At 39.2% G+C, this 27,717-nt stretch overlaps 1 protein-coding gene across 5 annotated transcripts in view; it reads right to left on the bottom strand.

The window, feature by feature from the left end:
- Window positions 1–27,003, bottom strand: part of LOC130909457 (inter-alpha-trypsin inhibitor heavy chain H3-like) — a 56,979-nt gene extending 29,976 nt beyond the window's left edge. For 2 of the 5 annotated variants that reach the window (XM_057825968.1, XM_057825972.1), the window contains exons 1-10: window positions 26,839–26,931; window positions 24,186–24,370; window positions 18,630–18,734; window positions 18,228–18,390; window positions 18,042–18,152; window positions 8,678–8,806; window positions 8,321–8,437; window positions 8,057–8,225; window positions 7,850–7,960; window positions 1,878–2,059 (exon numbers count right to left, since the gene is read on the bottom strand). In XM_057825968.1, the coding sequence (XP_057681951.1) occupies window positions 1,878–2,059; window positions 7,850–7,960; window positions 8,057–8,225; window positions 8,321–8,437; window positions 8,678–8,806; window positions 18,042–18,152; window positions 18,228–18,390; window positions 18,630–18,734; window positions 24,186–24,370; window positions 26,839–26,910 (1,344 nt within the window). In that variant the 5' untranslated portion in view covers window positions 26,911–26,931. Of the gene's footprint in view, window positions 1–1,877; window positions 2,060–7,849; window positions 7,961–8,056; window positions 8,226–8,320; window positions 8,438–8,677; window positions 8,807–18,041; window positions 18,153–18,227; window positions 18,391–18,629; window positions 18,735–24,185; window positions 24,371–26,838 lie in introns of all 5 variants that reach the window. The other 3 variants (XM_057825971.1, XM_057825973.1, XM_057825969.1) reach the window with 2 other exon arrangements.
- Between the last annotated feature and the right edge of the window lie 714 nt (window positions 27,004–27,717).

Here is a 27,717-nt window from a genome sequence, read left to right as displayed (position 1 = left end):
ATCTAGGTGTAGATTGTAGGCTGTCGGCTACAGTCAGGAAATATTGGAGCCACCTAGCCTAGCATCGTGTTTGCTACAGCGTCACAACAAACACTCTTCCCTCTCCGTGTCTCTGACTTTTCTCGCGTCATTCACCCAACGTATTAACGCACATTGTCTCATTGTCGAAACGGTGACAATTCCAAATGGAGGGAAAAAAACGTAATGCACGAAAAACGTTCAGATTTTGAACATAACGTACGGCGTACACATTTAAAAATCAGTGCTCACTTGTACAAATTACGCCGAGACCGTACAACTTGACAGGTATGAATTATAATGGACCGTCACAGTTAGGTAGTAGCACTCTATAGCACAGGACATCCAACTATCAGTCGTCGGGGCGAAACTATGTGCTTTAGCGAAATCATCTTCGATTGCTTTGCGTGCCATTTCATAAATGTCGGGAATTACGTTGTTGGAGAAATATGTCCGCGAGGGAACAATGTAATGCGGGTCAAGCGTTGCAAATAAATTAATGAAGCCCGCCGTGTGTTTTCACTGGTGTCATCTTCGGGGTTGTCCTGCTCTGAGAAAGTGATATCTGTGGGTGATGCCGGCTGAGGTGCCTGAGTCATATTATAAGTGTTGCCTTTAGCATAGGGAACAAGCACTGAGCAATGCTTGCAAATTGTTTTTGTTTTTTGTTTTTTTTTCAATATTTTCTCTCCCTCCGCATTGTAGTCCACGGGGAAACGGAAATGTTGCCACACCGCAGATTTGAAAGAAGCCGGTGCTTCCTCAAAATTCGGTCTCTCCACTCCTCCGCTCACCATAGCTTTTTATTTTCTTTCTTGTTTCACTTTCACTTCGCTCGTAAGCGAGAGAGAGCATTATTCGGCTTCTATTACACAGGTGCTTGACAGCGATCGGACATTTACTTGTGGGGCGGGAATTTCTCCACAGCTGTGCTTCTGCTTCACGTCACACACAGGCACACAGAGTTCGACCAATTCATTCCACAAGCGTTCGGAATAAATTGCAAAACCAAAAAGACGTGGTTCATAAAGGCGTATGGAACCGTACAGGGCGAACCGTACGGTTCGGCTTTGAACCGCAAACCGTTGCACTGCTAGTAAGGAGGTGTTGAGGACCAGGCAGGCTGTTTTGATGAGCAGTCGGAGGCCAACATTAGGTTCCTCCAAGAGATTGAGGAGATTTGCAAGGTAACTAAACACACTTTAGTTGATTAAATTGAATTGAATCGACAGCAAGCTTATTCAGTTTTAATTTTTTTTTTTTTTTATATATACATATAATGTTCCAGATTTGGGTCAGCAAGGAGAAGAAAAAGAAGAGAGGGACATATTTAAATTATATTATTTATAATTAATTCTGCATGCTTTCCTCAAGTATTAAGTTTCCGATGTAAAAATTGAGTAATTTATTAGCTGTTGAAAACATGTAAAAAATTGCATTAAAAAAAGTCACCAAAAAAGATATGTTAAACATTGCTATTGATACTGAAAATATAGGTGATTATCTTTTCATTTGGTGATTTTTGTGCATCTAGCGTAAAATCTGAGAATTTTCGAGCCGTTTTTGTTATAAAAAATAAATAATCGAGATTTTATTAAGGAATGGCTTTGAATTTTTTGATGCCACTGCTCATGGAGACTCATATATGCCAAGGCGGGTGCCTGTTTTGGTTGTAGGTCGCTAGCGGCTTTGGTTTTGAAAATATTTTAATTTTAAGTTTTTTAAAATAGGCCTTCTATGAATTGGGGTCGCGCCCCGTGTCCCGTCAATTAATAGTGAAGTCTATGTACGGTATGAATGTAATAAGAACATTTCAGAAGAAAAATCATAATTCAGGCATGGAAGGGTTAAATATTTACCTTCAGCTGCAAATCAGCATCAGAGTCTGCATAAATACGGCGTGCAATGCCATTGTTCTGCAAGGACAGCTTCTCCAGGAATTTAAAATTGACGTCAAACCCAAAACCAAGACAGTAGAGTGGGAATTTGTCTTGAATGGCCTCCATCACGTTTGACTGTATTTGTTCAGGTTTGGTCACACCTGCAATAAAGGCATTCCGAGTGAAGAATAACTTTGATTTAATAAATGAAAAACAAGACTGTGATATGGCAATTAAAACTATGGTTATCATTCTAATTTCAAATCAATACCTCCCAACGGAAATGATGTAACGTTCAAATGAAAAAATCTTTTTACAGTTTAAAAAAATCTGAATGTAGGTGGAAAACAAAGGTCGCAATGGCATAGTGTCACCTGGTGTTTGAAAAAAACACTAGTGAATCCAGGTGCTAGTTTATTTCAATCTGTGACATTGCAGTTAACTGAAAACAACTGTATCTCTTATCAGCTTACATACATATACATATATACTGTATATACATACATATATATGTAAAAAATCTGTGTGTATATATATATATATATATATATATATATATATATATATATATATATATATATATATATATTAGGGCTGTCAAAATTATCGCGTTAACGGGTGTTAATTAATGTTTTAAATTAATCACGTTAAAATATTTGACGCAATTAACGCATGAACTAAATGACCCGCTCGCACATTGCCTCAAACAGATTACAATTAGGCCGTTTATGGACATTAAGAGGGAAGAGAATGCCACCGGCCGCTTGGGAGCAGCGCCGTTCCATACTCATGTTATTTCTTCTAAACGTGGGAGAATTAGTAGTTGTGAGACGTTTATGCTGTATTCACAATGCAATGCAAATTGCTATTTGTGCTCCACACATATTTCGGTAAGTTTTCTTTCTTTTAGTGGCAATTATGTGTCTCTTGTTGTATTTTGGGTAAGATATGTACAGATATATGTTATACAGTAAAGGCGAGTGGACACAGGCGTTCTTTGGACCATGCCGTTTATTGGCATGAGCTTCTCCTTCACAACAAACATAAGTATCGTTTAGTGAAAGCACAACAAAAATAATATTCCTATCTCTCCAAAAAAAAAATAATGTTCACAAAAAGAAAAGCACTTCAGTCTATAGTAATGAGGCCCTATTCTGACACACAGTTAAACAACAATGCAAAATGAACTGGCATTCCATATCAAAATAGCTATGCAAAATACACGTAAAACTTAGACTTTGGTCACTCTATTTTTATTATTGTTATTTTTATTCTTATTATTATTATTTTAACTCTACCTTTGATTGAAAATTTTACAAATTTTATTAAAACAAAAACATGAAGGAGGGTTTTAATATAAAATTATTATAACTTGTAACTATAACAATTATCTTTTCAGAACTACAAGTCTTTCTATCCGTGGATCACTTTAACAGAAAGAATGTTAATAATGGCATTTGTGGATTTATTGTTACAATAAACAAATACAGTACTTATGTACAGTATGTTGTATGTATATATCTGTCGTGTGTCTTATCTTTCCATTCCAACAATAATTTACAGAAAAATATGGCAAATTTTAGAGATGGTTTGAATTGTGATTAATTGTGATTAATTACGATTAATTAATTTTTAAGCTGTAATTAACTCGATTAAAAATTTTAATCGTTTGACAGCCCTAATATATATATATAGAATGGAATGGAACGGAATTTTATTGTCATCATCCTCGGTATCATTGACAATCATTGACAATTACAAAACGTGATATGATTTGCCCGAAGGAACCGAAGAAGAAGACAAAGGCGGACGGGATGAAGCATATGCTTATCAGTTTCCCGTCCTCCGTACAACTAAAGACGCACATTCAGGCATGGAACATACATCAAAACTGTACAATAACACAATCAACAATCTGGGTTTAGTAATTTAGCGTCCAGTCAAACAGCTCGATTAATTTCAGGGTGTACAAGGTTTTGGCTTTGTCATGTCCCTGACATTTTTGCATCTGTTTGCTGTGGAACATTTTGTTGTGGCTATGTGTGTGGCAAAAGTGATTATGTGTTATCACAGCTGGTGTGCAACAATTGGCGCACACAAAGGTCACTGTAACAGTTTCATCAGACACAAATGTATAAAATCAAACAACATGTCTCCACAACGGAAACATGCTTATTATTCGTTTTATACAGTATCTTTTCCATATACTCTGTAAACTAGACATTTGAATCAGGAGCTCGGTAGACACAGCAGATAATTATGTTTTTACATTTGGGGATTAGGAGCTCAATTGTAATACATTCCAGGAGATTGTCAATCATAATTGCAACACCCCCTCCCCCCTTAGATGCCCGATTCATTTGTGTCATGTTATGTCCGTGCAAATTAAAGTCAGAGCCTTTGTTATCTTTAGTAGATCATCCTTAATGTGTTCAAGATTCATGTAGAGACTTCTGCCGTTGATAAGTTTCAGCTTACCGTCCACATCCATGAGTTGTTATACTGGTCCGCTGTGTAGTATTTACAGTTATCCAGCTATTGTAGTCAGCTGATCAAGACTCATGATAGCTTTAATCTTCATATCTTGCGTCTTGACAAGGATCCTGCAATCCGAGACCCAGGAGTTGGCTATTTTCCCAGCTTTCTTGAGTTGACGTGCTTTTCTTGCAATTTCGGCATTTCGGCGAGTCAAGTTGTCATTCAAAAAAATCTTCGACCCTTTCAGGTGGCGGCGCTGGTTAAGCAGGGCAGTCTTGGTTTTGTGGTCCGCCAGCTTCATGAGCACCATCGCCGGTCCTCTCCCCCAAGATGGGAGCAGAAGGCAGCGACGGATGTCCAGCGGTTCCATGTTTATTCCATACTCTTTCAGCTTAGCAATTGCCAGTTGCGCCACTGTGTCCCCTGGGCTAGGCGTCAGTTGTAGTTATAGTTACTCACTACTTCTTCCAAAAAGTAACCGAGTTAGTAACTGAATTACTGTATAGTAAAAGTAACTAGTTACCAGGGAAAGTAACTATTTCTGTTACTTTAAAAAGAAGTTGTATGTCAAAGAATTTGAAATTTTCTGAGCAGTATTCGAGTCAGTTGAATAGAGAAGAACAGACAGGTAGTTGTGTTATAGAACCTTGTAATATTTATTGCACCTCACCAGCAACAGATTTATCCTACACTTGAAGTGCAACAAAAATAAACAGATTTGAATTACTTACCACAGATGTCGACAAAAGCTTTGAATGAATGAGCAGGGACAAACAGCCTGGAGTCATAAGAAGTACGTGCGCTATTAGGCTCGAGCGTTTACGTCACAGAATGGGGGAATCACGTAAAATTTAACAACAACGCAGCCATTTTGGAAGCAGGTCTGGCTCGCTGACATTAAACTTTAACTTGCCAGTTCGATAAAGAGACAAACTCGTTGATAAGGCGAAGAACAGATACTATGTGATCAAACTTAAGGATCTGAACAATGTTAACCCTTAGGGGCGAGTTATACTTCCGCATCAGACCTACGCCGTCAAGGAAGAACCGAGTTACGACCCTACGCCGTAGCCTGACGCGCGCCTTTCGAATTTTCTAACCTTCGCGTCACGTAGACGCGTATGACGTGGCGAAAACGGACTGTGATTGGTCCGCTCAGACTATTGTTTCCGGTTTTAGCACGAAATCACCGCCATTGTAGAATAGAATCAAACATTATTTTCTACACGCAAAAATGGACCAAGCCGACAGGAAGAGCAAGTCTCGTCAAGACATTATTGTGATTGCCAAATGGCAAGGTCGGCGATTGAAAAAAAACAAAAAATGGAAGAACCACCGAGACGTGTGTGTTCGGAATCGAGTGGCCACACGAAGCGGTGACCCAGTCGGCCAAAAACTGCCAACTTTTTATCACTTTATGTCGTATTTTTGGTTGGTGCACTTCATCATTTATTGTGTACATATGTTTGCTGTGAGTCTGCGACTTATTTACGTGTCACACTTCAAGTATATGAAGAATAAAGCAGATTTTGTTTGGTGGTCCTTGCCCACACTCCCCTCTGCTGGCTTTTATTGTTATGACACTTCCTGTTTTGATGAATGGTATCAGCTTTAACCTGGCTCACCTGGGAGTGCACCTGCAGCTCATCATTAATCAACACTGCTTATAAGGAGCGGCCCGGGCAGCAAGCAGGTGCCTGATGATTCTGCCAGTCACCATTGGTACATCGGCCAACTCAAGTCTGTGGTCTTTTGACTCTTGTTTTTGAACGCTTCATTGATTTTATCTTTTGCCTTCAGGACACTCACCCAGCCAGGCCTCCTGACAGAACAACGCCGCCTGCCACAGTCACAACCTGGATCATCAACCCTTCCAGCCACTCCACACCTTGCATGTCTTTAATAAATACCATTTCACTCTACTTCAGCTTCCGGGTCGCACTTTGGTCCGCTTCGGCTTCGCCTAGCCTGCCCCAACATTTTGGTGTCAAAAGAGTTGTTTTGATCTTTAATTTTCAATAACAGACAGTTCACACACACGATACATCATCACTGATTGAGAGTGCCTCGGTGTTTTTTATAACGTTAAAATCAAGGCTCCCAACGCAGTTTGGGAAGTTCGCCAGACGCCAGAAATCTGCTATGGCTTCCCACTGGCTGGTTGTGGGACACGGCAAACAAATCGGGCTGGAGGGCTTTGCAGACCTTGAACGCAGTGCTCGACGCCAGTTTGAAGCTAGCCGCCACAGCTAGTTCTCTCCACCCCAGTCTAAAACTCTCTGTGCGGCATCAAAGTCGGCCAGACCGCCTCGAAACCGCGAAACTGCGTCGCCTGCCCCTCAACATTTGTATGTTCAATATTTATTCAGTGTGGATGAGCAGAATATTTACTTTCAAGAGTTCCATCTTGCATTGTTTATTTTTTCTCCGACTAGCGGAAGTCAATAAGATGCCCTAAAACCGTACAAACATAACGCCACATCCCTCTAGTGGCTTGGCGGTGAATTACAGAGCAACGCGTTCCCTCACCGCAGAACTATCAAATGTCAAATGACGCCGTAGTCGCTGCGCCATCACCGCAACGCGGGAGTATAACTCAGGCTTTACAAGCAAGCCGAAGACAAATGGAGTAAAGATGTCGACGGGCTTCCACAATTACGCGAAATGGACGTTCTGCTGTATTTATTGTTTGGTGTACAATATGTTACTAAACTTATCAGTGATTCCGAAATTACAAATCGCTACAAAGCTACGAACAGTTTTGCTGCGGATGGGTGCAGGACCTGCACATTATGACCGTATCAACGGCAACTCCATTGTTCTTGCAAAGGTAGGCTATGTGTGTTTACTGTTTTCATTGCCATGAACCTGAACGCACCCCAAGTCTTGGATGACAAATAAACAGAGCAGAGTAGTTTCTTCAATTTATTCAGAATAAGTAACGCACCGCTTTTGACAGTCAGTAACGGTAACGGCGTTGTAACGGCGGAAAAAATAATTAGTTAGATTACCCCGTTACTGAAAAAATAACTCCGTTAAGTAATGGCGTTATTTATAACGGCGTTATTCCTAACACTGCTCATCATTGATTAGTAGTAGCATAACAATGTTATTGAAAAGAATTCAGAGACCTATTGTAGTTTAAAAGTGTTGAAATTACATAAAATGCACACATTACCCGTATGTTTAGTTTTAAACATATTGTGTGGCTTTCACGGAATTACATTTAAAAATATGTGGTGTTCACGGCTCTCTCAGCCAAAAAGGTTTCCGACCCCTGCATTACACAAAACACAGCACATGGATGATATTCGTAAGCCCATCCGTAGGTGTTGATTCACTTAGCAGGCAAATGCCTAACATTCAATATAATTTAATTCTGTTTTTGCAGTTAACAATCACATATTTTTATCTTATAAAATATCCAATCCATGTTCTGGTTTGTATGTAAACGTGCATGTGTGTGTGACAACCTGAGGTTGGGTCTCCATCAGTGAGGAGTATGAGGATAGAAGCTGAACCTTTCCTGGGGTTGTCATTCAGCATACGTGATCCATCCAACAAAGCATCATTAATATTTGTGCCTAAAAAGGTTAAACAACACAGCTTCTGGGTAGATATTTAGCAAGTTATTACAATAGTCAAAATGTTAATTATCTGAGATGAAATGTTTAGACTACCTCCTCTATCCATAATATTCTGTGCAAATTGTTTGGCTTGATCCACATTTTGGGAGTTTGCCTGAACAAGTTCTCGCTTCCAGTAAGCCAAGCTGTGGTCAAATGTGATGAGACCAAAGAAGTCATCCTCCGCAAGGTCATTCAGGATATGGATTAATGCTGTACGAGTCTGTAAACAAACAGTTGTTTACTTTTTTTTTTTTTTTTTTTTTGTTACGGCCATGATGGAAAGAAAGACTTCCTGTGTGTCCAAACAACGGGTACCTGTTCTATTTTCTTGCCATGCATGGAACCACTTTTGTCAATGAGAAAGACAACATTTTTCGGAATGCGGGGAAGATGTGATGGAGCAAAGTGATGGACAAAATACCCATTTGATGTCTGCAAAACAGCAAGAGTGAAGTGTGTGACACTATGCACAGAAAACCACGATACGGGAATACATCATTAAGCATACCTCTACTTTTAAAATAGATTCAATAAAAATAGATAAACGGAACAAACACCACACCCACAATATCTGTTGAACAGTATTTTTCATTTTTTTTGCATCTTGCTATTGTATATTGGTAATCTTATTGAATTGTCTAATGACTAAATAGAACGGTATATTGACTTTACCTCGATGTCCCCCAGTGACCTACTTCTGTTGACATCATAAACTATTACCAGATCTCCATTTATACCCGCTCCTCCACAGCTCTCACATGTTTTCTGTTGGTCCACTGAGGGGTTGAAAGAGATCGAGGCCTGCAAAGTGTCAATGGAAAAATCAGTGTTCGGAAGTTATGAGTTCATAGGAGTACTAGCACATTGACTTTTTAAAATTAATTTTTCTCGTAAGGCTACAGTATATTTGTAATATGATAATCACTGCCTTTTATCTGGATGAGCAGCAGACTATCAAATTATTACATATTCGATTTTTTAAATGGTCATCATTAACATCTCACTGTCACAAATTGTGTATGTGAAAAAGGAATCAAAAAAGTCTCTTTCCCACTGCTTCAGTAAGTGAGGGAGACTCCAAAAACCTCACCAAATAAACATACCAGGCAGAAGAACATACACACTAGCCTGTCTCTGCTGGTGAAAATAAGTGAAGTGTGGCCTACAGCAGGTAAGCAAGGGTCCTCGCTCTGTATTTGTGTGATTGACTCTTGGTTTTGGCAAGTAATTGGCTGAAAGGGCGTTGCCATCTGTGGCTTCTTTGCCCATACAGTATGAAAGACCATTGCGGTCATTTATCATTGTTATTATTAGGAATAATAGACCAGTTTCCGAGGTACTTCCACTTTATTTCCGCATTTCTACAAGCGACTTCCGTTTTCAAGTTTTTAACATTGACTTCAATGGCGCTGGAGTGGCATCACTCACTAAAAACCCTGAAAAAGCACGATTTGGAAATCACATGAATACCCCATCCTTCTGCCATCTCAGCATGGGAAGACAACACTTAGAAATGGCTGAGGGTAACCACAAGTAAAATATATTTTATTGACTCTATGGCAGTGGATCGAAACGCCATTAGGAACCTGAAAAGCTCCGAGGCGTTCCAGTACTTGCACAGCCACAAAGTTGAATTTGTCCTCATACACAAACACGAGAATTTTGTCTTCATGAAGGCGGATGTAGAACCAAGCCAGTGCCTCAATGCTCCGTACCGCAAAAAATAGGCGCTGGTAACAAAGGAGGGAGACGTCGAAACTGCAGGCTGTACATGTATCATGGGTCTCGGGCGTTCGTGTAGTCATGCTGCCGCTGTGTTATGGAAGGTATGTGCTCAAAAAATACAAAACTTAAATTCTGGCGCATGAAACGGCTTCTTGCCTTTGCTATTGATGTTACGATGATGATTGTAATCATGAAGTTTAATAACTTTTACTACAAATACTGGTGCTGCTGTAGCTGATACTACAACAACACATGATAACTACAACACTAGTTAAACTAGCTTCTTAAAAATAAGAACAGACATACAGAACTGGACAAAAGTATTGGCACCCCTGCAATTCGGTCAGATAATGCTCAATTTCTCCCAGAAAATGATTGCAATTACAAATGCTTTGGTAGTACAATCTTCATTTATTATGCTTGCAATGAAAAAACACAAAAGAGAATGGGAAAAAATAAATCATTATTATTTTAAATAAAACTCCAAAAATGGGCGACAAAAGTATTGGCATCCTCAGCCTAATGTTTTGTAGCTCGACCTTTAGACGAAATAAATGCGAACAACCGCTTCCAGTATCCAACAATGAGTTTTTTACAATGTTCTGCTGGAATTTTAGACCATTCTTCTTTGGCCAACTGCTCTAGGTCTCTGAGATTTGAAGCGTGCCTTTTCCAAACGGCCATTTTCAGATCTCTCCACAGGTGTTCTATGGGATTCAGGTCTGAACTCATTGCTGGCCACTTTAGAAGTCTCCAGTGCTTTCTCTCAAACCATTTTGTAGTGCTTTTTGAAGTGTGTTTTGGGTCATTGTCCTGCTGGAAGACCCATGACCTCTGAGGGAGACCCAGCTTTCTCACACTGTGCTGCAAAATTTGTTGGTAGTCTTCAGACTTTATAATGCCATGCACAAGGTCAAGCAGTCCAGTGCCAGAGGCAGCATAACAACCCCAAAACATCAGGGAAGGGAATCTCTGCCATGCTTGACTGTGGGGACCGTGTTCTTTTCTTTAAAGGCCTCGTTTTTTGTTTTCTTTTTTCTTTCCCAGTAAACTCTATGTTGAGGCCTTTAACCAAAAACTAATTTTGTCTCATCTGACCAGAGAACATTCTTCCAAAACATATTTTTGGCTTTCTCAGGTAGGTTTTAGCAAACTCCAGCCAGGTTTTTTAATGTCTCTCGGTCAGAAGTGGGGTCTTCCTGGAGGATAGTACGGGTGGACACTGTTGTGCCCTCGGACTGCAGGACAGCTTGAACTTGTTTGGATGTTAGTCGAGGTTCTTTATCCACCATCGGCACAATCTTTCGTTGAAATCTCTCGTCAATTTTTCTTTTCTGTCCACATCTAAGGAGGTTAGCCACAGTGCCATGGGCTTTACACTTATTGATGACACTGCGCACGGAAGACACAGGAAGAGTCAGGTCTTTGGAGATGGACTTGTAGCCTTGAGATCGCCCATGCTTCCTAACAATGTTGCTTCTCAAGTCCTCAGACAGTTCTATGGTCTTTTTTTTCTTTTCTTGTGTGGTACACACAAGGATACAGGACACAGGTTGAGTTAACTTTAAACCATTTTAACTGGCTGTAAGTGTGATTTAGTTATTGCCACCACCTGTTATGCGCCACAGGTAAGTAACAGGTAATGTTAATTACAGAAATTAGGGAAGCATCAGATGATTTTTCCAAAAGGTGCAAATAGATTTGGAGCATTTTTGGAGTTTTGTGTAAAATGATGATTTTTTTTTCATGCTCTTTTGTGTTTTTTCATTGCAAGCAAAATAAATGAAGATATTACTACTAAAGCATTTATAATTGCAATCATTTTCTGGGAGAAATTTAGCATGATCTGACAATATTGCAGGGGTGCCAATCAGGCCCGGAGTGACTAATCGGGAGCTTCTGGACAATTCCCGATGGGCCGGGCGGCCGGCCAGATGGGCCAGTCCGGGTTTTATCAAAAAAAAAAAAAAAAAATTACACCGTTACAAATTTTTGTTTGGTATTTATTTATGACAGTGTCAGTGAGTATAACTTACATTCTGTTACCACTGTCCCTATGGGCCGTCTTAAAAAAAAAAAAAAAAGGAATGAAAAAAACAAAACAAAACAAAACAAACAAACAAACAAAAAAAAAAATATATATATATATATATATATATATATATATATATATATATATATATATATATATATATATATATGTATTTTTTTATTTTTTTATTTATTTTTTTTCCAGACGCATCCTCATGTGTGCAAACGAAAAATACAGCATGCAGCTCCGCCCCCTAATTGTATTCTGTATTGAGCCAAATTAGTTGAACTCTCGGTGCTCGGATGGATAAAAAGAGCAAGGGTGGCGCTGAAAAAATAAGAATTAAAAAGAGAAAAGCACTCGTGAAAGAATCGGCAAAATGCGCAAAAATAGCTTCTTTTTTTTCATGCAACGACCTCACTGCCTCAAACTACAGAGGATTACAACGAAAGTAGTAAGGCCAGATGGCGAATAAAAACAACTTGCACCGTGTGATACGACAATATGTAATTGTGGAAACTTTGGCTTCTTGTAGCACCTCACAAGGGATATGTAGCAGCAAGCATTAGCCATAATGAACACACCACAGGTGCAGAGCTGGAAGGTAGGATTGCCATGTTGTTCAGTAAGTGAAAATTAGAATGAATATAATCAATTACTTGGCGTTTTTAAAGTGGAAATGGAAAATGGATAATAGTATCATTAGAAGTTGTTACAATGTGCAATACTTATTCTTTAATTTTCATATTGTTATGTTGCTATGTTTGTTTTATCTGTAAGCACTGATTTTGTTAATATTTGCTGTTGCAGAAAAGGTCTTATTTATTAATGTATTTTTTAAATGTATCATTTAATATAGTTTTTTTAAAATCATTTTTTAAATTTGTTCAAAATGATGTTGTGTTGCACTACTTAAAATAAAGCCACCTTGTTAAACAAACATTACCTGCACTGAATTGAAATACACAGAATTACAGTACACGGCTTTAGAGAACACTGAACTTAACACGTGTATGCATAATGTTGCCTGGTACACCAGACTCACCGCTGTTCCAGCTATTGAGTCTGGCTACCATTCAGCGGATACAATTTCCAGGGCGGAGCAAGCCACAGCAAACAGACAACAGAGTGGACCAATCAGCGACGGGCAGACGTGATGTTAGTAAAACGGCGAGGGCAGGACGAGGGACTTGCGCGCGGAAGTAAACATACGAGGAGAGCGGAGTTTATTCAACATGGCTAGCGCGAGACAGACTGTTGTCAATGACTCGTGTCGATGGTAATTTAAAACTGATTTTACCGTGGATTGGAACATATTCTCGGCTCTCCTGTTCACCATCTGTGTTGTTGTGGAGACGACTTTCGACTCGCAAGAGTGACGTTGCTCGTTAAGAACACGTCACGCAAATAAATGAATCTGATTTGTCGATTGATTTTGTACCTGCTCGAGAGGCCGTTAATGGGCTGGTTCCCAGACTTTTCTCTCAGTGTTTGAAAAACACAGGGAGAACAGTCTGGCCGTGCCAGGCAATGCATAATGAAATTATTTTAAATGAGTGGGCCGGTCTGAGGCATGAAAATCCAGGGCCGAAAATGAGTCCCGACTCCGGCCCTGGTGCCAATACCTTCGGCCAGCACTGTATAATCTTTTAGGTGGGGACTTTAATTTTAGAGCAGCGATCCACATACGTGAATTATTGTCTGCCACTCGTTTCCGATGAAAACCGTATGGCAGGGTACATCCACAGTGGTGCTTTGTAGCTGGTCAGTAATAAAAATATTCCCCTTCAAACCATTTCTTTAGGTGCTTCCAAGAGTTCGCACAGCCACGCACAGCACAGTAAATCCCAGACCCATGTATACAATCTATTTTTGGAGAATCAGTGGGTTCCTTTGATTTGATTTTGACTTCGACAACACACTGCTAACTTCAACTGCAACTTATGAGGTTTTTTTCTCAAACAGAAGTTCCAAGCAGCAATTTTCCAAGATGACTCCGCCCATGTTTCGCCCAGGAAACTTGTCTATATTAGTAGTAGTATTTTTGGCTTGCAACATTCATTCATCTTTCATATTGTATATTATTACATGGGTCGTAGTGGTGCTGGTATTGAGGACCAAAGCTACATTCACACCGGCCGCGTCATTTGCCTGTGGCGCGTCGGGTTTCCATTAATGTAAACGCGCCGATAGGCGCGTCAAGCTGCCTTGCGTCACGCGTCACGTGTCGGGGCGTGGCGATGACGCCAAATCGACTGACGCGCGTCAAATTTAACGCGCCGCAAGGAGATGGTTTGGTTGAACTTTTCTGCGGCAAAGTTCGGCGTCGAGGGGGAAGCAGCCAATCGAATACGTTTTCTCATTCATGTGACTTTAGCTGCCCCGGAGCCGGAAACCTGCCGCCACATCCGGTGAACACAAGTCCAAACATTTCGAACTACTCAGAAAATGGAAGGCGCTTTGATAATTGCTGTGAGTGACCATAAAGTCCTTTACAACACGACGTTGCCAACATAGAAAGACTGGAAGGAGAAGGATGCTGCCTGGAGGGAAATAAGCGATGTGCTCAATGTTTCTGGTAAGTACTTAACGCCGCAGCTAACGCAAGCTAACGCAAAAAAGGTAGCAAACGCTAAATTACGGGCTACAATACTTAAAGCCAACAACTTACTACAACTCGGACGAAACGGGAAAACTGCTATGCTTATTTGTTTACAATTATTTAGTGGAGCAGCGGCTGATTCGGCGCTGGTCTTTTTTTTTTTTTCTTTTTCCGGCACAACACCGGCCGCCGTGGAAATGCACGATATTAATGTTGTTCCTTGATAAATTTGTAGCATCGAGAAAGACCTCTACCAATTTCGGTTCGTTTGTATGTGCATAAAGTTTCGATTGCATGTGCATTTAAGGTTTCTGTGCGATATGGAAGCAATTAATAAGGAACAAAAGACTTCATATCTGCTCATAGGAATGCCATGACCCCTATATGACACTGACAAATGCAGCATTGTTACTATGTTTTTTTTTTGTTTTTTTTTAATTTACCTATATCTATTTAATTTTTATTTTTTTATTTTTTTTTTTAACATGAGCCAAGACGAACATCAGAGTTTGATGGGGGACTCCACTCCTTGCATAGAGCCTATCCGTCCTGCGACTACACCCTCAATGGACTGGCCTCCTGGAACACCTGCCTTGGGAAGCACGCTGACAGACTGCACACCAGCCATGGTTCAAACCGCAGAAACGCCAGCCGTTGAGCTCTGTGCTACTCCCCTTCCACAGTTAGCGGAGGACCCCTCCTCTAACCCCGGCAGTCACACCACAAAGGCCGCGTGGTATGTATAAAGTTTATATTAATCGACGTAACCGATGTTTGTGTTGGACTTTTTTTTTAATACAGGTAAAAAGCGAAAGGCGGGAGACTCCGTGGGAGACCAGAAGAATGAGATTATCCAAGCCATCAAATTCCACGGAAACGATGCACCAACCCTCAAAATAAACCACTGTCTTCTGGCAATTCAAGAGCTTATCACCACACTTCCAAAGATGAAGCAGCAGGAGCTTCGATTAAAGTTGCATCAGCTTGCGTTTGAGTTTGTGAAGGCACACGGGAGCTCTGAGTAGTTATTTTCTTTTAATGTTTTTTGCTGTGTGAATTTTTTCTTCTACAACTATTGTACTGTGTGTATTTTGCAGTGGAGAATTATAGTTTAATTTGTACCGAATTGATCTCTTGCAGTCTGATAAATGATTTGCAGTGTAGTTGAAAAAAGGGCTTACATTGGTTTTTGCATTCTTCTATTTATATAGGTTTGTTAAAAAAAGCTTCTTTTCAAAATTGTATTCATTCCTACTTCATTTGTTACCTAGTTAGGTATTGTACAGCTACACTCATAGTTAGTTCCAAGTTGGGTTTTCATTTATTATACCATAAATTCTATTTCCATTTATATGAGCAATAAAACATCAGGCATCAACTAGAAAATAGTAGTTATTTTCTTTTAATTTTTTTACTGTGTGATTTTTTTTATTCTACAACTATTGTACCGTGTATTTTGCAGTGGGGAATTATAGTTTAATTAGTACCGAATTGATCTCTTGCAGTCTGCTCTATTATGTATGGTGTATCAAAGGAGTCTAATTACAATCAGTGCAAAAATTAAATAAATAATCACAAAATGGAATAAATTATTTAACGTGTCATTAAAACACTTCTAGTTCAATATTTAATTATTTCAATATTTATTTATTTCAATTCATATATATATATATTTAATTTATTATTTATATATTTCACTTTTTTTTTATTTCAATCTATATTTATTTGTTTCATTTTTATTTAATTATTTCAACATTTATTTGTAACATTTATTTATTTATTCGTCAAGCTATAGACCCTACTCACCTACGTCACAAAATGGGCGTGTCGCCGTTTCCGGCCGCCATATTGTACCTATTTTTTAGACCTATTCTCATTGTTTTCAATTAGTCGAGCAAGTTATAGAGCAATTCATGGAAGCCCCGGTGTTATCTGACGCTGTAAACTCATTGGATGCGTTGCATAAAAGGCGTTACGTGGAAAAGCTTCAGTTTATCCATTCACCAGATCCGTATTTGATGCCTAAATCGTTTTTCGACCCGCTGGCTTCGCCTGACATCTGCTATCCTGATATTTACAACTATCTTGTCCACACAAAATCAGCCTATTCTCACGAAAGTTTGAAAAACTTTTAAGAGCTTGGAGGCTTATAAATGCTACGTTGCTGGTTGGGTGAAACAGGTCCTCGTACACGAAAATTCGGCAGGAATCTTGTGCTCGGAAGGTGAGTTACGAAATTTTCAATTCAAAATCTTTTGTTCTTGCTAACATCCACTGTCAAGTCTAATGTATTTCATGTCATTTGTCAATGGAGCTAGGGCTTTTAATGTTTATATGGTTTAGCGATAGCACTCTCACTACATACATATATAATATGTAATAAATTTGAAGTGCGATAGCACTACTCCAGATTGTCCCTAGTTGAATTTATTTTTTGGCTTTTGACCTCAATAGTGAAATTGTAAATTAATTGTATGACAACTGTCTGATTATCCCCTTATAATTATATATTTTCAGGTAGTTCATTCACAACGTCTAACGTCTAAATATATATTAAATGCATCTTACCAGATATAAAATGAGTACTACATAATCTGTGGTAGTCGTTTGGAGCCCAGTTTTCTCGTCGAATTGCAGCAGTCAATCTCGGTCTCCTTTTCGGGTCTCTCGGAATACGGTAAAACTTAAGTCTCTCCGTCTATCTTCTCTGTTTTTGCAACCGACCGCCACACACGACTTCACCATTTTGATTATTAATGTTAACGAGCAGAAAAACACGCCATAATGGGAGGAATTTACGAAGCGCTAATGCATTAACATGACGAGTATACGGACAACATGGCGCGGGGGCGTGGCTGTGACGTCACGTGAGTAGGGTCTATTGCTCCTTCCTTTCCAACATGGCAGCGATTGCCGAGGTCCTGCGTGAGCTCTCGCGGGATTTAATAACGGACATGTTAGACTTACCAGAACATATTGACGCTGGAAATTTGGACCCTGAGCACTTGGCTTACAAAACAGCAGTTTAGTTTATTACTGCAGTCAGGCCAGCCTCCATAATGGCAGCCATGTTGGGAAGGAAGGAGCAATCGCTTGGCTCTGTCAACTCAAACCCTGCCTGGTCCCGCCCACTGAGTTTGATGAGGCAATGATAGATAAAACTATTTCATTCAGTTACAAGGGGAACGGGAGTGCAAGCATGAGATAAATAAATGTTGAAATAAATGAATAAATATTAAAATAGATAAATGTTGAAATGAAATCTATAAACAAAATTTTAAATAAATATATATAAATTGAAATAAATCAATAAAAATGGAAATATCGAAATAAATATTGAAATAAATAAATAGCTATTGAAATAGAAGCATTATAATGACACATTAAATAATTAATTGTGTATTTATATCTTTATTTTTTGCACTCCTGGTCCTTGATATTCTGGAACCTACCAGTTGACTATAACCAGGAGGTAGGGTACACTCTCAACAGGTTGCTAGCCGGTCATGGGGCATGAATTCTGTAGCTTGTGACATTAAGAAAACAAAATAAAATAAAATAAACCAAGTGACATGCAGTTTGGAAAACCCTTTAAATTTGGGCTGTTTACTTTGGAAGCATCGTAATAGCCAGTAGTTGCAAGCAATATTACTATATTTCTTTGCCTTATATTTTACCTGTTTGTCTACATGCGTTTTGGTGACGGCATTTGCCAGGACGCCGGTGCTAAGACCCCCTTTAACATCGATGAAACTGATTCCTGCTTTTTCGTCTATATGCACATCCACCTGAGAATTGGAATAAATCAGACGGGTGTAATGATAGTGATTTATTAGGCATACGACGCCACGGTATACACGTACCCCGAAGTCTTTGACAGGCTGCATGGGGCGAGCGTGTATCTGCAGCTCATACTTGCCCAGCGTGCGTTTGAGTAGTTCCTCGTACGTGAGCTCAAAAGTCACCTTTTTGTGAGCGGCTACGGTCACTGAGGTCTTGAACTCCTCGAGAGTCCTCCCGACTGAACTGCGACAGGTACAAAAAACAAATATTTAAGCAGACATTTATGTATTTTCTGTATCATTAAGCCTGTTCGGGTTAGTGGAGGAGTTTGAATGCAACCTTGACTAGTCACCAATCAGAACAACATTTACTCACTCAAATTATCATCGAGTTGGAACTGAAACCACGCTGACTTCATAGAAATCAGATAAAGTGAACCGCTACATATAATATATATCATTTCTGAGAATCCTGGAAAATACCTGACGATGCCAGCGCTTTCTCCACGGGATACGGCCTCAGTGTACTGTTTTTTAGCTTCTTCTTTCGCCTTCACGACACCATCGTACACCTGGCCCTCCATGAACCTGGGGAAATCAGGAAAAGATCAAAGTTATTTTTCCTAATCACTATCATTATTATCATTATGAACATTTAAGTTTTTCAGAAGTAAAAGTTGGGTAAAAAAAAAAAATCTCAGTTGTACTGTACTGTATACTGTATCTCCCAACAACAAATGATCGACAAGAATATAGGTCTAATTTTTCCAAACTGACTTTGACTAATCTACTAGGAACTTTTGAGTGGAATTGGCCATGATCCGATAAAGCCCTAAAACACCCAGAGCCTTTTGGAATTCCGAGCGAATCTCATCTCAGCCCTGCCACCAGCTTTATAACAACATTAGTGACCTCAACCTCGAGATAAAAGACCCTTAATCAGATTCCCCAGGCTATGCCCTCTTAAAGTGCCTATGACAGAGAAAAAGCATGTTTATTTCATATTTCACGCCGTATTTTATGCTCCCGTATGAAATGGACCGCTTGGATGTGCGTGTAAGCGATCATTTTATTTATTCAATTTTTTAAATCCCGCACTATGAAATAACTTCATATTTTAAGGAGGAATGCGAATGTGACGTCACTCTGGTCAGCATCTCACAATACACCATTGCTTTATAGCATGCAGATGGAGTGCGGATTCAGCTGATTTTGCGGATTAATTCATTTATTTTTCGCATCAAGCCAGCCAAATGTTCTGCAGGGTTTGTTTAAAAAAAAACACCCCGAGAATGGCCAAAACAATCCGAGAACTCTGGGACCATTGGACTTACGAGGAAGTGAGTAAACATTGTGTTGTGTATTATGTCAAATACTGGGATCATAGCACGTTTTAATATGGAGGTGTGTTGCATTTTGCGGCTGACAATGCTCCTTGTCCACCGAGAAAGCCACTCGGCCGACGACCGGCGGCTTGTCGCACACCCCCCTCGGTCCTCTTTGCTTGCCTGTCGAGAGAGTGCTATACTCGGCTTATTGCCCTCTTCGTGTGCCCGATGTTCTGTAAAAATTTTGCACCTCATCAGAAATTGCGACTTTGTGTTAAAAGTGGCCGCGAATACAGCGATTACAAGGTAAACACTACAAACTTTCTTTAAATAAAAGGATATTTATTAACGTTTGATCATGGACGGACATGTAGAAAAGTTCTCCTCAGACACATCCTGCCATGTTAGCTGCAGACAACAACTGCACGCCGCTCTCTCACTGTTTACGTCTTCGCCGTGTCGACAAGCATTAATTTACGCCATATTCGTGTTGAACATGTATGCTTACAATGATACTTGTTTATTTAGCACCTGTGGATAATATTGAGAGTAACTGAATGTAAAAGAGGTCTTACAGCCTCTCACAGCCACAACAGCATTGGGAGCAAAATATTATAAGGGTGAAAAATTTGGCAGAACACCAGCAATAGACCACTGTCTTCGGATTGGGCTCGGGCAGCTACGCGCTTCTCTGACGTCGGCCGGTTTGTCCGGCGGTCATTCTCCAGCTGCTTCCCCGGCAAACGAGCTCTCCTGCCCGCAGCAGGTGAACGACGAGCTGTCACTTGCTCGCCGCCAGGGGGGTTGCCAACCGGCGAAGACAATCAACAACCCCGCCGCCATGTGACATGAGTCGGAGTCGGGGTAGTTTTGTGTGATTTTTCGCTTCAAGAGGTGAAATAAGACTTTGAAACGCTGCTCGGTTCGGGTTAGCATGTCGGCTAGCTGTCACGCCTCCTGGTTTGTTTACGCTCTCCGAAGCCGGGGCAGGAAAATGACAAAAGTTGGACAACCTCCGGTGGCAGAAAATACTGTTTGGGAGAGGATAAGTTGTCAGTTTTGAGCATTATGCAGTAATTTTGCCCTATCGTACTGAATAAACGCATTTTTAATATTTCATATTCTATTTAGCACAAGACTGTTATTTGTCATGACCATAACATTTATTTAGCAATTTGGGCAAAATACTTAGATAAAAAAAATATCCTGTAAAAATACTGGAGTAGAGAGACATTTTGCTCCTCTCTGTCGTATTTTATTGATGTCTTGAATCTTCTCTCTCAATGAGCTGAATTCTAAATCAGCTGAAATCGTGACCCTGCCAATGTCATCCTCCAGCTGGGGATGCCATAGCGCTATAATTAAAGATGTTTCTAAATGGCAGATTAAAAGACTATTTCTCGTCATCTGTGCTTTGCCAAATTGTTGTATATAGTCGAATCGTCTCAAAATATGATTGTAATTCACATAATAATGCTATTTAAGACCTTTTTTTTTTTTATCCTGTCATAGGCACTTTGAGGGAAAGCATGTTGGTTGAGTTGGTCTTCGACGTATTCAGCCCACCGACTCAAGTCCCCAGTATCGTTAATATTATAGTGCACAGCACAAGCCCAGACTCTGTGACTTCAGTCACAAGAACAAACTTGTGGGCACGGAAGCACGCTGGCCTTTTCTCAATACCTAGTACAGCAAATTTGTACTTAAGAAAAAGTAATGCGCCCACTGTTGCCCCCCCATATGAAAATTTATATAAAAAATTATGTCAACCATTTGTGCTACATTTGTGATTGTTAGTGCTGTAAAAGCTTTTGTTTGTGCTGCTATCGTTTTTAAGATATTTACAAATCTGAGGTAAACCGGTGTTGTAACACATCAGGATACCCAAATTTGTACATCAACTAGTTTTTAATTCATCGTGGTGGCACACTGGCGATGACAGGGAAGCAAAAATAATGATTTTAATGATGGTTTCATGCTACATTTTATTGTATACAGTGGTACCTCTACATACAAAGTTAATTCGTTCAAGGACCTTGTTTGTAAGTTGAAATTGTCGTATGTCGAGCAGGATTTTCCCATAAGAATATTATATATATATTATATATAACTATATTATATACATATTCCAAAATTATTCCATTAACTCGTTCCACAGCCCGAAACCTACGCTAAATCCTTAACAAATACTGCATGTACTATTGCAAATAGCAATTACACAGAGCAAAACAAATAAATTATAAGTAAAAATCCAAATAATAATATTACCAGTAATAATATAATGAATTGGTTTCTAATGTGGAGGTTGTGTTTTGCGTGATGTACCTGAATGCACCGTGTGGCTGGTGTCATAGAGAGAGATAGGTGCGGCAGAGATTTTACGTTCTCTTTCAATGTTCTGTTGTTGGTGTCAGCTGCTGCGGACAGTAGGCGTGTTGTGTTGCACAAGTTTTGAAAAAAAATTAAAAACCTGTCGAAGCTGACGATTTCTTTGGCGATGTTACAACAATAATAATTGTCACCTTAACCTATAAAGACTGGCGAATGGAAGTCGGAGGAGGACCGCCGTATTGTCAAGTCAGTTCACGGATGCGCACACAACGCTCATATTTGGTGATTTCCATCTTCATTTCAATGGTCAGCGTCACCTTATTCCTTTTTTCACCACCTGCACTAACATTCTGAGAACCCGTGTTGATTTCTCTCACAAGTAAATCCGCCATGCATCCGTCTTGCGGCAAAACAAAAAAACTGCGGCTCTGTCTTACTGTATATCGTCGTATTTCAAGCATGTCGTCGGATGTAGAAACAAATGGCAAGTCAAATTTTACGTTGGATGGCGAAAAGATCGTGTGTCGAAGCGATCATATGTCAAGGTACTAGTGTACATGTTTTTTTTATTTACTTATAATAATACCCAGAAGGAGCTAGGCATTTTCTCTGGTTTTGAAACATTTTCAAATTGTAAATTCTGCTATCCCCTTTCGTCGTGGGTCACGTTATGCGTTCCTACATTGGGTATTCACGTTTACAGTATTACTCACTGCATCGTTACATTTAAACTGTTTGATAATTGTCGTTGTAGCAGGTATACCTCAGCTGTAACATGATGTAGAAATGTTCCAGGTATTAGAACATTGTCATAGCATACAGAGGAATGCTACTCCGGTAACTGGAACATTGTCGGAGTATACGTAGGAATGCTTCTCTGATCAATTGTGCAAGCCCAAATTAAAAACACAAAAGAATGAAAAAAAGGACGGTTTTCTTGTGTGAATAATTTCAAATGTGAAGGAAAGGACGTAAATTGTCTTCAAAACCCACGTAATAGAACATTGTTGTAGCATGCGTAGAATGCTACTTTGATCATGTAAACTCACACGATAGACATAGTTGTCAGACTGGCATAAGGCTATGCTATTCTGATAAAGTACGCTGGCCTGGCAGAACACCACCCCCCCTTTTTGATTAAAAATGGCTAAAAATTGTGTCAGTCGTTTATGCTTTGCTGTGCTGGTTGGTGATGTCAAAAGTTCCGTTTGTGCTGCTATCATTTTTCAGATATTGAGATATTAATTCCGAGTGATGACATCACGCAGCCCTTCATCTATCGCAAAACCGACTCGAAATGGTGCCATTCGTTCATGCAAGTTAGTGCCGTAGATAAAATTTGTTTGTGCTGCGTTAATTTAAAAGATATTAAGATATTAATTTTGAGTGATGACGTCATTCGCAAATTTTCCGTAACCGATTTTCCAACTCCTGCGGCTGACGGAGGGTACTAACTCTCTCAATAACAGAGGGGTGTCATACACATCACCTAGCGCAAACGTAGCACATACAGTACAAATGGGACCTCTTCAGGTCCATTTTGCAGTAAATGACATATTAATTTCAAGTGACGACGCGACTCGCAGCCCCCCATTCACTGCAAAATACACCCGTAGTGGTGCCATTTGTTTGTGCTACATTTGTGCTAGTTGTTGGGACACCACTCTGTTATTGAAAGCATTGGTACCCTCCGTCAGCCGCGACGGAGTGGCTGTAATTGCCGTCATCACTCGTAATTAATATCTCAATATCTATAAAACGATAGCATCACAACAAACAGCAAACAAAGCATAAACGGTTGACATCATTTTAAGCCATTTTCTAATCAAAATGGGGGGCCGGTTGACCTCAGATTGACCTAAGGTGATCTAAAGGTGATTTAAGTGACTTTGAATGTGGCATGGCTGTTGGTGATCGACGGGCTGGTCTGAGTACTGTATTTCAGAAACTGCTGATCTACAGTACCTGGATACTTAGCCCAACCTGTCTCTAGGTTACACAGAGAATGGTCGAAAAAAGAGATAACATTAAGTGAGCAGCAGTTCTTTGGGTGAAAATGTCTTGATGATGCCAGAGATCAGATGAGGATGGCCAGACTTTTTCAAGGGGTGTTACCTGGTGTCATTTTCTGCTGCTGTAGCTCATCTTCCTCAAGGTTTGACTTGTTGTGTGTTCAGATATGCTCTTCTGCATAACTGTTGAACGAGTAGTTATTTGAGTTAATGTTTCCTCTCTATCAGCTCCAACCATTTTGGCCATTCTCCCATGATCACTGGCATTAACAAAGCTTTTTCGCCCCCAGAACTGCTGCTCACAACTGCCGCTCACATAACATACTGTACATATTAATATGCACATAATAGCTGATCACTGCACCTACATTCTGAATTTGGTGATGAAGGCATTCTTGGGAATTCGGACGTGGAATTCTATTTCTTGGGACTCATCTTTACGATTGGCCACACGACTGTTGATGACGGTGGTAGCGTAACGGCTGGTCACTGTGGAGTTGATGTGAAAGCTGTAGATCTCCCAATCAGCCTGAACAAATTGGTCTGTCATCAGCTGAGCAAAGTGCAAATCCATATGAAAAAACAAGGTGGACATAAATTCTCACTGGTCTAACGCAGGGGTGTCAAACTCATTATGGTTCAATAGCCATATTTATGGCAATTAGGTCTTGCTACTGTTGATGTGAAAGTGCATGCTTCTACAACCAGAAACACACTTTACATGTTTAACCTTCAAATTGACTTCAAATTAACCATTTAATATATACTTAATTATAATAATTAATAATTATTATATATTTGGTGGAAAACACAGACAAGACTGAAAAAGCAGTTTCTGCTCTTGCACTCCTCTGAAACTGAAACTGCTGTATTTTAAGCCAAAAGAACTGTTTTGTTTGATAGAACAATATGTCTATATGCTGCCATAGCAGATTCATGGCGCATTAAGCTCCGCGAACGACATTTAATTTGTCCATTTTGTCCCTGGAAACCCCCTCTTACAGACATCACGCAACCGCTTGTTTCAACCCAGCCATAAAACGAAGGTAATAAATTATATCTATTATTCAAAATTTTTATCATTTTTAGCTTAGAATCATTAATTAATGTCTAATATTTCGTTTAAAAAAAAAAACTTTAAAAAATTATTCACTCGCATATTTTAAACTTTTTAACAATTTACGTCACAAAGAAAAAAAATGCTGTCTGTAAAAACGTCACGGTTATCTAACTCATAACTATCGCTTAATTGTATTTTTTTAATTGTTACTGTCGCATTTTGTCCGATATGTTAGATGATAAATAATCAAACCAAACAAAGAAAATAAAAAAAAAACAAAAAAAAAACTTAAATAAAAAAAAAAGGTAAATATATGAAAAAGAAAATCTGGACCCTTGTTATATTACCATGTTTCACACATGAACTTCCCAAAAAAATCCAGCAATGGCCATTCACAGCTGTGTCTTGACACTCAGTGATACATGCTACATGGAGTTATTGGATCAAGAAAAGGTACGTACAAGATAATATCTCGTTAAAGTCATGGCGTCTTTAATTCGGTTCTTTCATGCTCTCACCTCCAGCTAGGGTTTCGCTGTTTACATTTTTTTTTTGAATGCCCCACTGTTCAAAAATTTTCTTCCCCCAGGAAATTGATATTTTAAGCTTTCCAATGATGTAGCACATGCATATCGGACAATCTTGAAAGTTGGCTAAACTGGGGTCTCAGAGCGGACATTCAAGTCACCTGAGTGTTTTCCGCCATTCATATATACTGTATATATATATATATATATATATATATGGCGGAAAACACAGACAAGACTGAAAAACCAGTTTCTGCTCTTGCAACCCTCTTTAAAATAAACTGCTGTATATTAAGCCAAAAGAATTATTGTGTTTGAAAGAACAATATGTCGATATGCTGCCATAGCAGATTCATGGCGCATTAAGCCCCCGAACTATTTTTAATGTGTACCTTTTACCCCGGAAACCCCCGTTTACAGATGTCGCGCAACCGCTTTTGTTTCAACCCAGCCATAAAAAGAAGGTAGGTCAGTATATTTCTTATTGAAAATGTCATTAATTAATCATTAATTCTTTAAAAAAAAAAAAAAAAAAAACGACGTGAAAAAAATGATTAACTCGCATATTTTTAACTTTTAAACAAATGATGTCACAATGAAAAAAAAATGGTGTCTGTAAAAAAGTCATGGCTATCGACCTCTATCGCTTAATTGTATTTTTTTTTTTTGTTACTGTCGCATTTTCTCCTATATGTTAGATGATAAATAATCAATCCAAACAAAGAAAAACTGAAAAACAACATTTAAAAGGGTAAATATATGAAAAACAACATCTCGAACACTCCTTGATGTCTGTGATTTCTGCATCCCGACCCTTGTTATATTACCATGTTTCACCCATAAAATCCCCAAAAATCCATTCACAGCTGTGTCTTGACACAGCTTTTTTGGATCACACTTTTTGTATCGAAACAAGGTAAGTACGCAATAATATCTCGTCAAAGTCGTGGCGTCTTTAATTCTGCTCTCGCGTGCTCTCACTTCCAGATAGGGTTTTGCTGTTTAACATTTTTTTTTTTTTTTTTTTAAGAAATGCCCTCCTGTTCATAATTTTTCTTCCCCCAGAAAATTTGTGATTTTAAGATTTCCAATGATATATCACACGTGCATATCGGACAATTTCGAAATTTGGACAAATGGGGGGTCTCAGAGCGGAACTTCAAGTCACCCGAATGTTATCCGCCATATTTATATATATATATATATATATATATATATATATATATATATATATATATATATATATATATATATATATATATTTATATATACTGTATGTTACATTTGGCACAGATTCCTATCAACTGCTTCTGATATACATCAATGTTAAATACATACAGTTATCCCGAGTACCCACGATCCTGAAGTCAAGCACTGAAACATCACAAGAATGTGTTGTGGCCTTGCATTCGTTTGTCTCATCAATCATCCTACCTTGGGTTGTGTGGTACCAAAAGCCAGAAGCAGCCCAAAGATGCTGATATACAGCACAGTTCTCTTCATCATGGCGCTGATCAAAGTGAAGCCAGGAGTCCTAAAGTGGCCTTTAAACTCAAATAAACCCACAGGGCAGCATGTATGTGCAAATAATGTTGATCTAAAGGGCAAACTCCTTTTTCTTCATCGCTCTGTTTGAATAACCCACTCCCACGCTTGAGAGAGTCACAATAAATCTTCATCGTAAAATATGTTAAAACTCAATTTTAATCAACACAGGAATTGTGTCTAATATGTTTGCCAAATGAGGTAACAATGTACTGTATGTAGTGCAGTCCTGCAAAAAAGTTAATTCCCCTCTTGGAAATTATTAATCTATATAAATGCAGACTCAGAGAGAGAGAGACACACGGATTCTGTACTAGATATCAATGACCTGTTGTCCAAGTACTGCTGCCGGGAAGCTTGCACAGAATGAAAGATTATCAGTTTATTGGAAATGCAGCTGTGTTGACAACAACAGGCTGGCTGTCACTGTGGGCACTACATCCAAAGAGAGATAATATCTTATATATGTAAATTAGTCGTTCCAGAATTGGAGGACTTTTCAGCTTCAAAGTTCTTGAATAATGAACCTTTACTTTTTCTACCGCATATTCCTCCTTAATAAGTAATATACAACCACAGGCTTCATGTCTTACAGAACAATGATAAAAAGTTACATGATTTATTTGGCGTTTTCAATACATGGTATGGTCATAGTAATAGGGTTGCCATTAACAGGGTTGCAAACAGTACCTACTAATATTTGCTTTCTAGTGGAGTAGAAGCTAACTGTTTAGCTAACTGTTATTGTTGTCCAAGTTGACAGATTTA

Source organism: Corythoichthys intestinalis, chromosome 21 (assembly GCF_030265065.1).
Source record: "Corythoichthys intestinalis isolate RoL2023-P3 chromosome 21, ASM3026506v1, whole genome shotgun sequence".
Classification (NCBI taxonomy): Eukaryota; Metazoa; Chordata; class Actinopteri; order Syngnathiformes; family Syngnathidae; genus Corythoichthys; species Corythoichthys intestinalis.
This window is presented reverse-complemented; position numbering and strand designations above follow the sequence as displayed.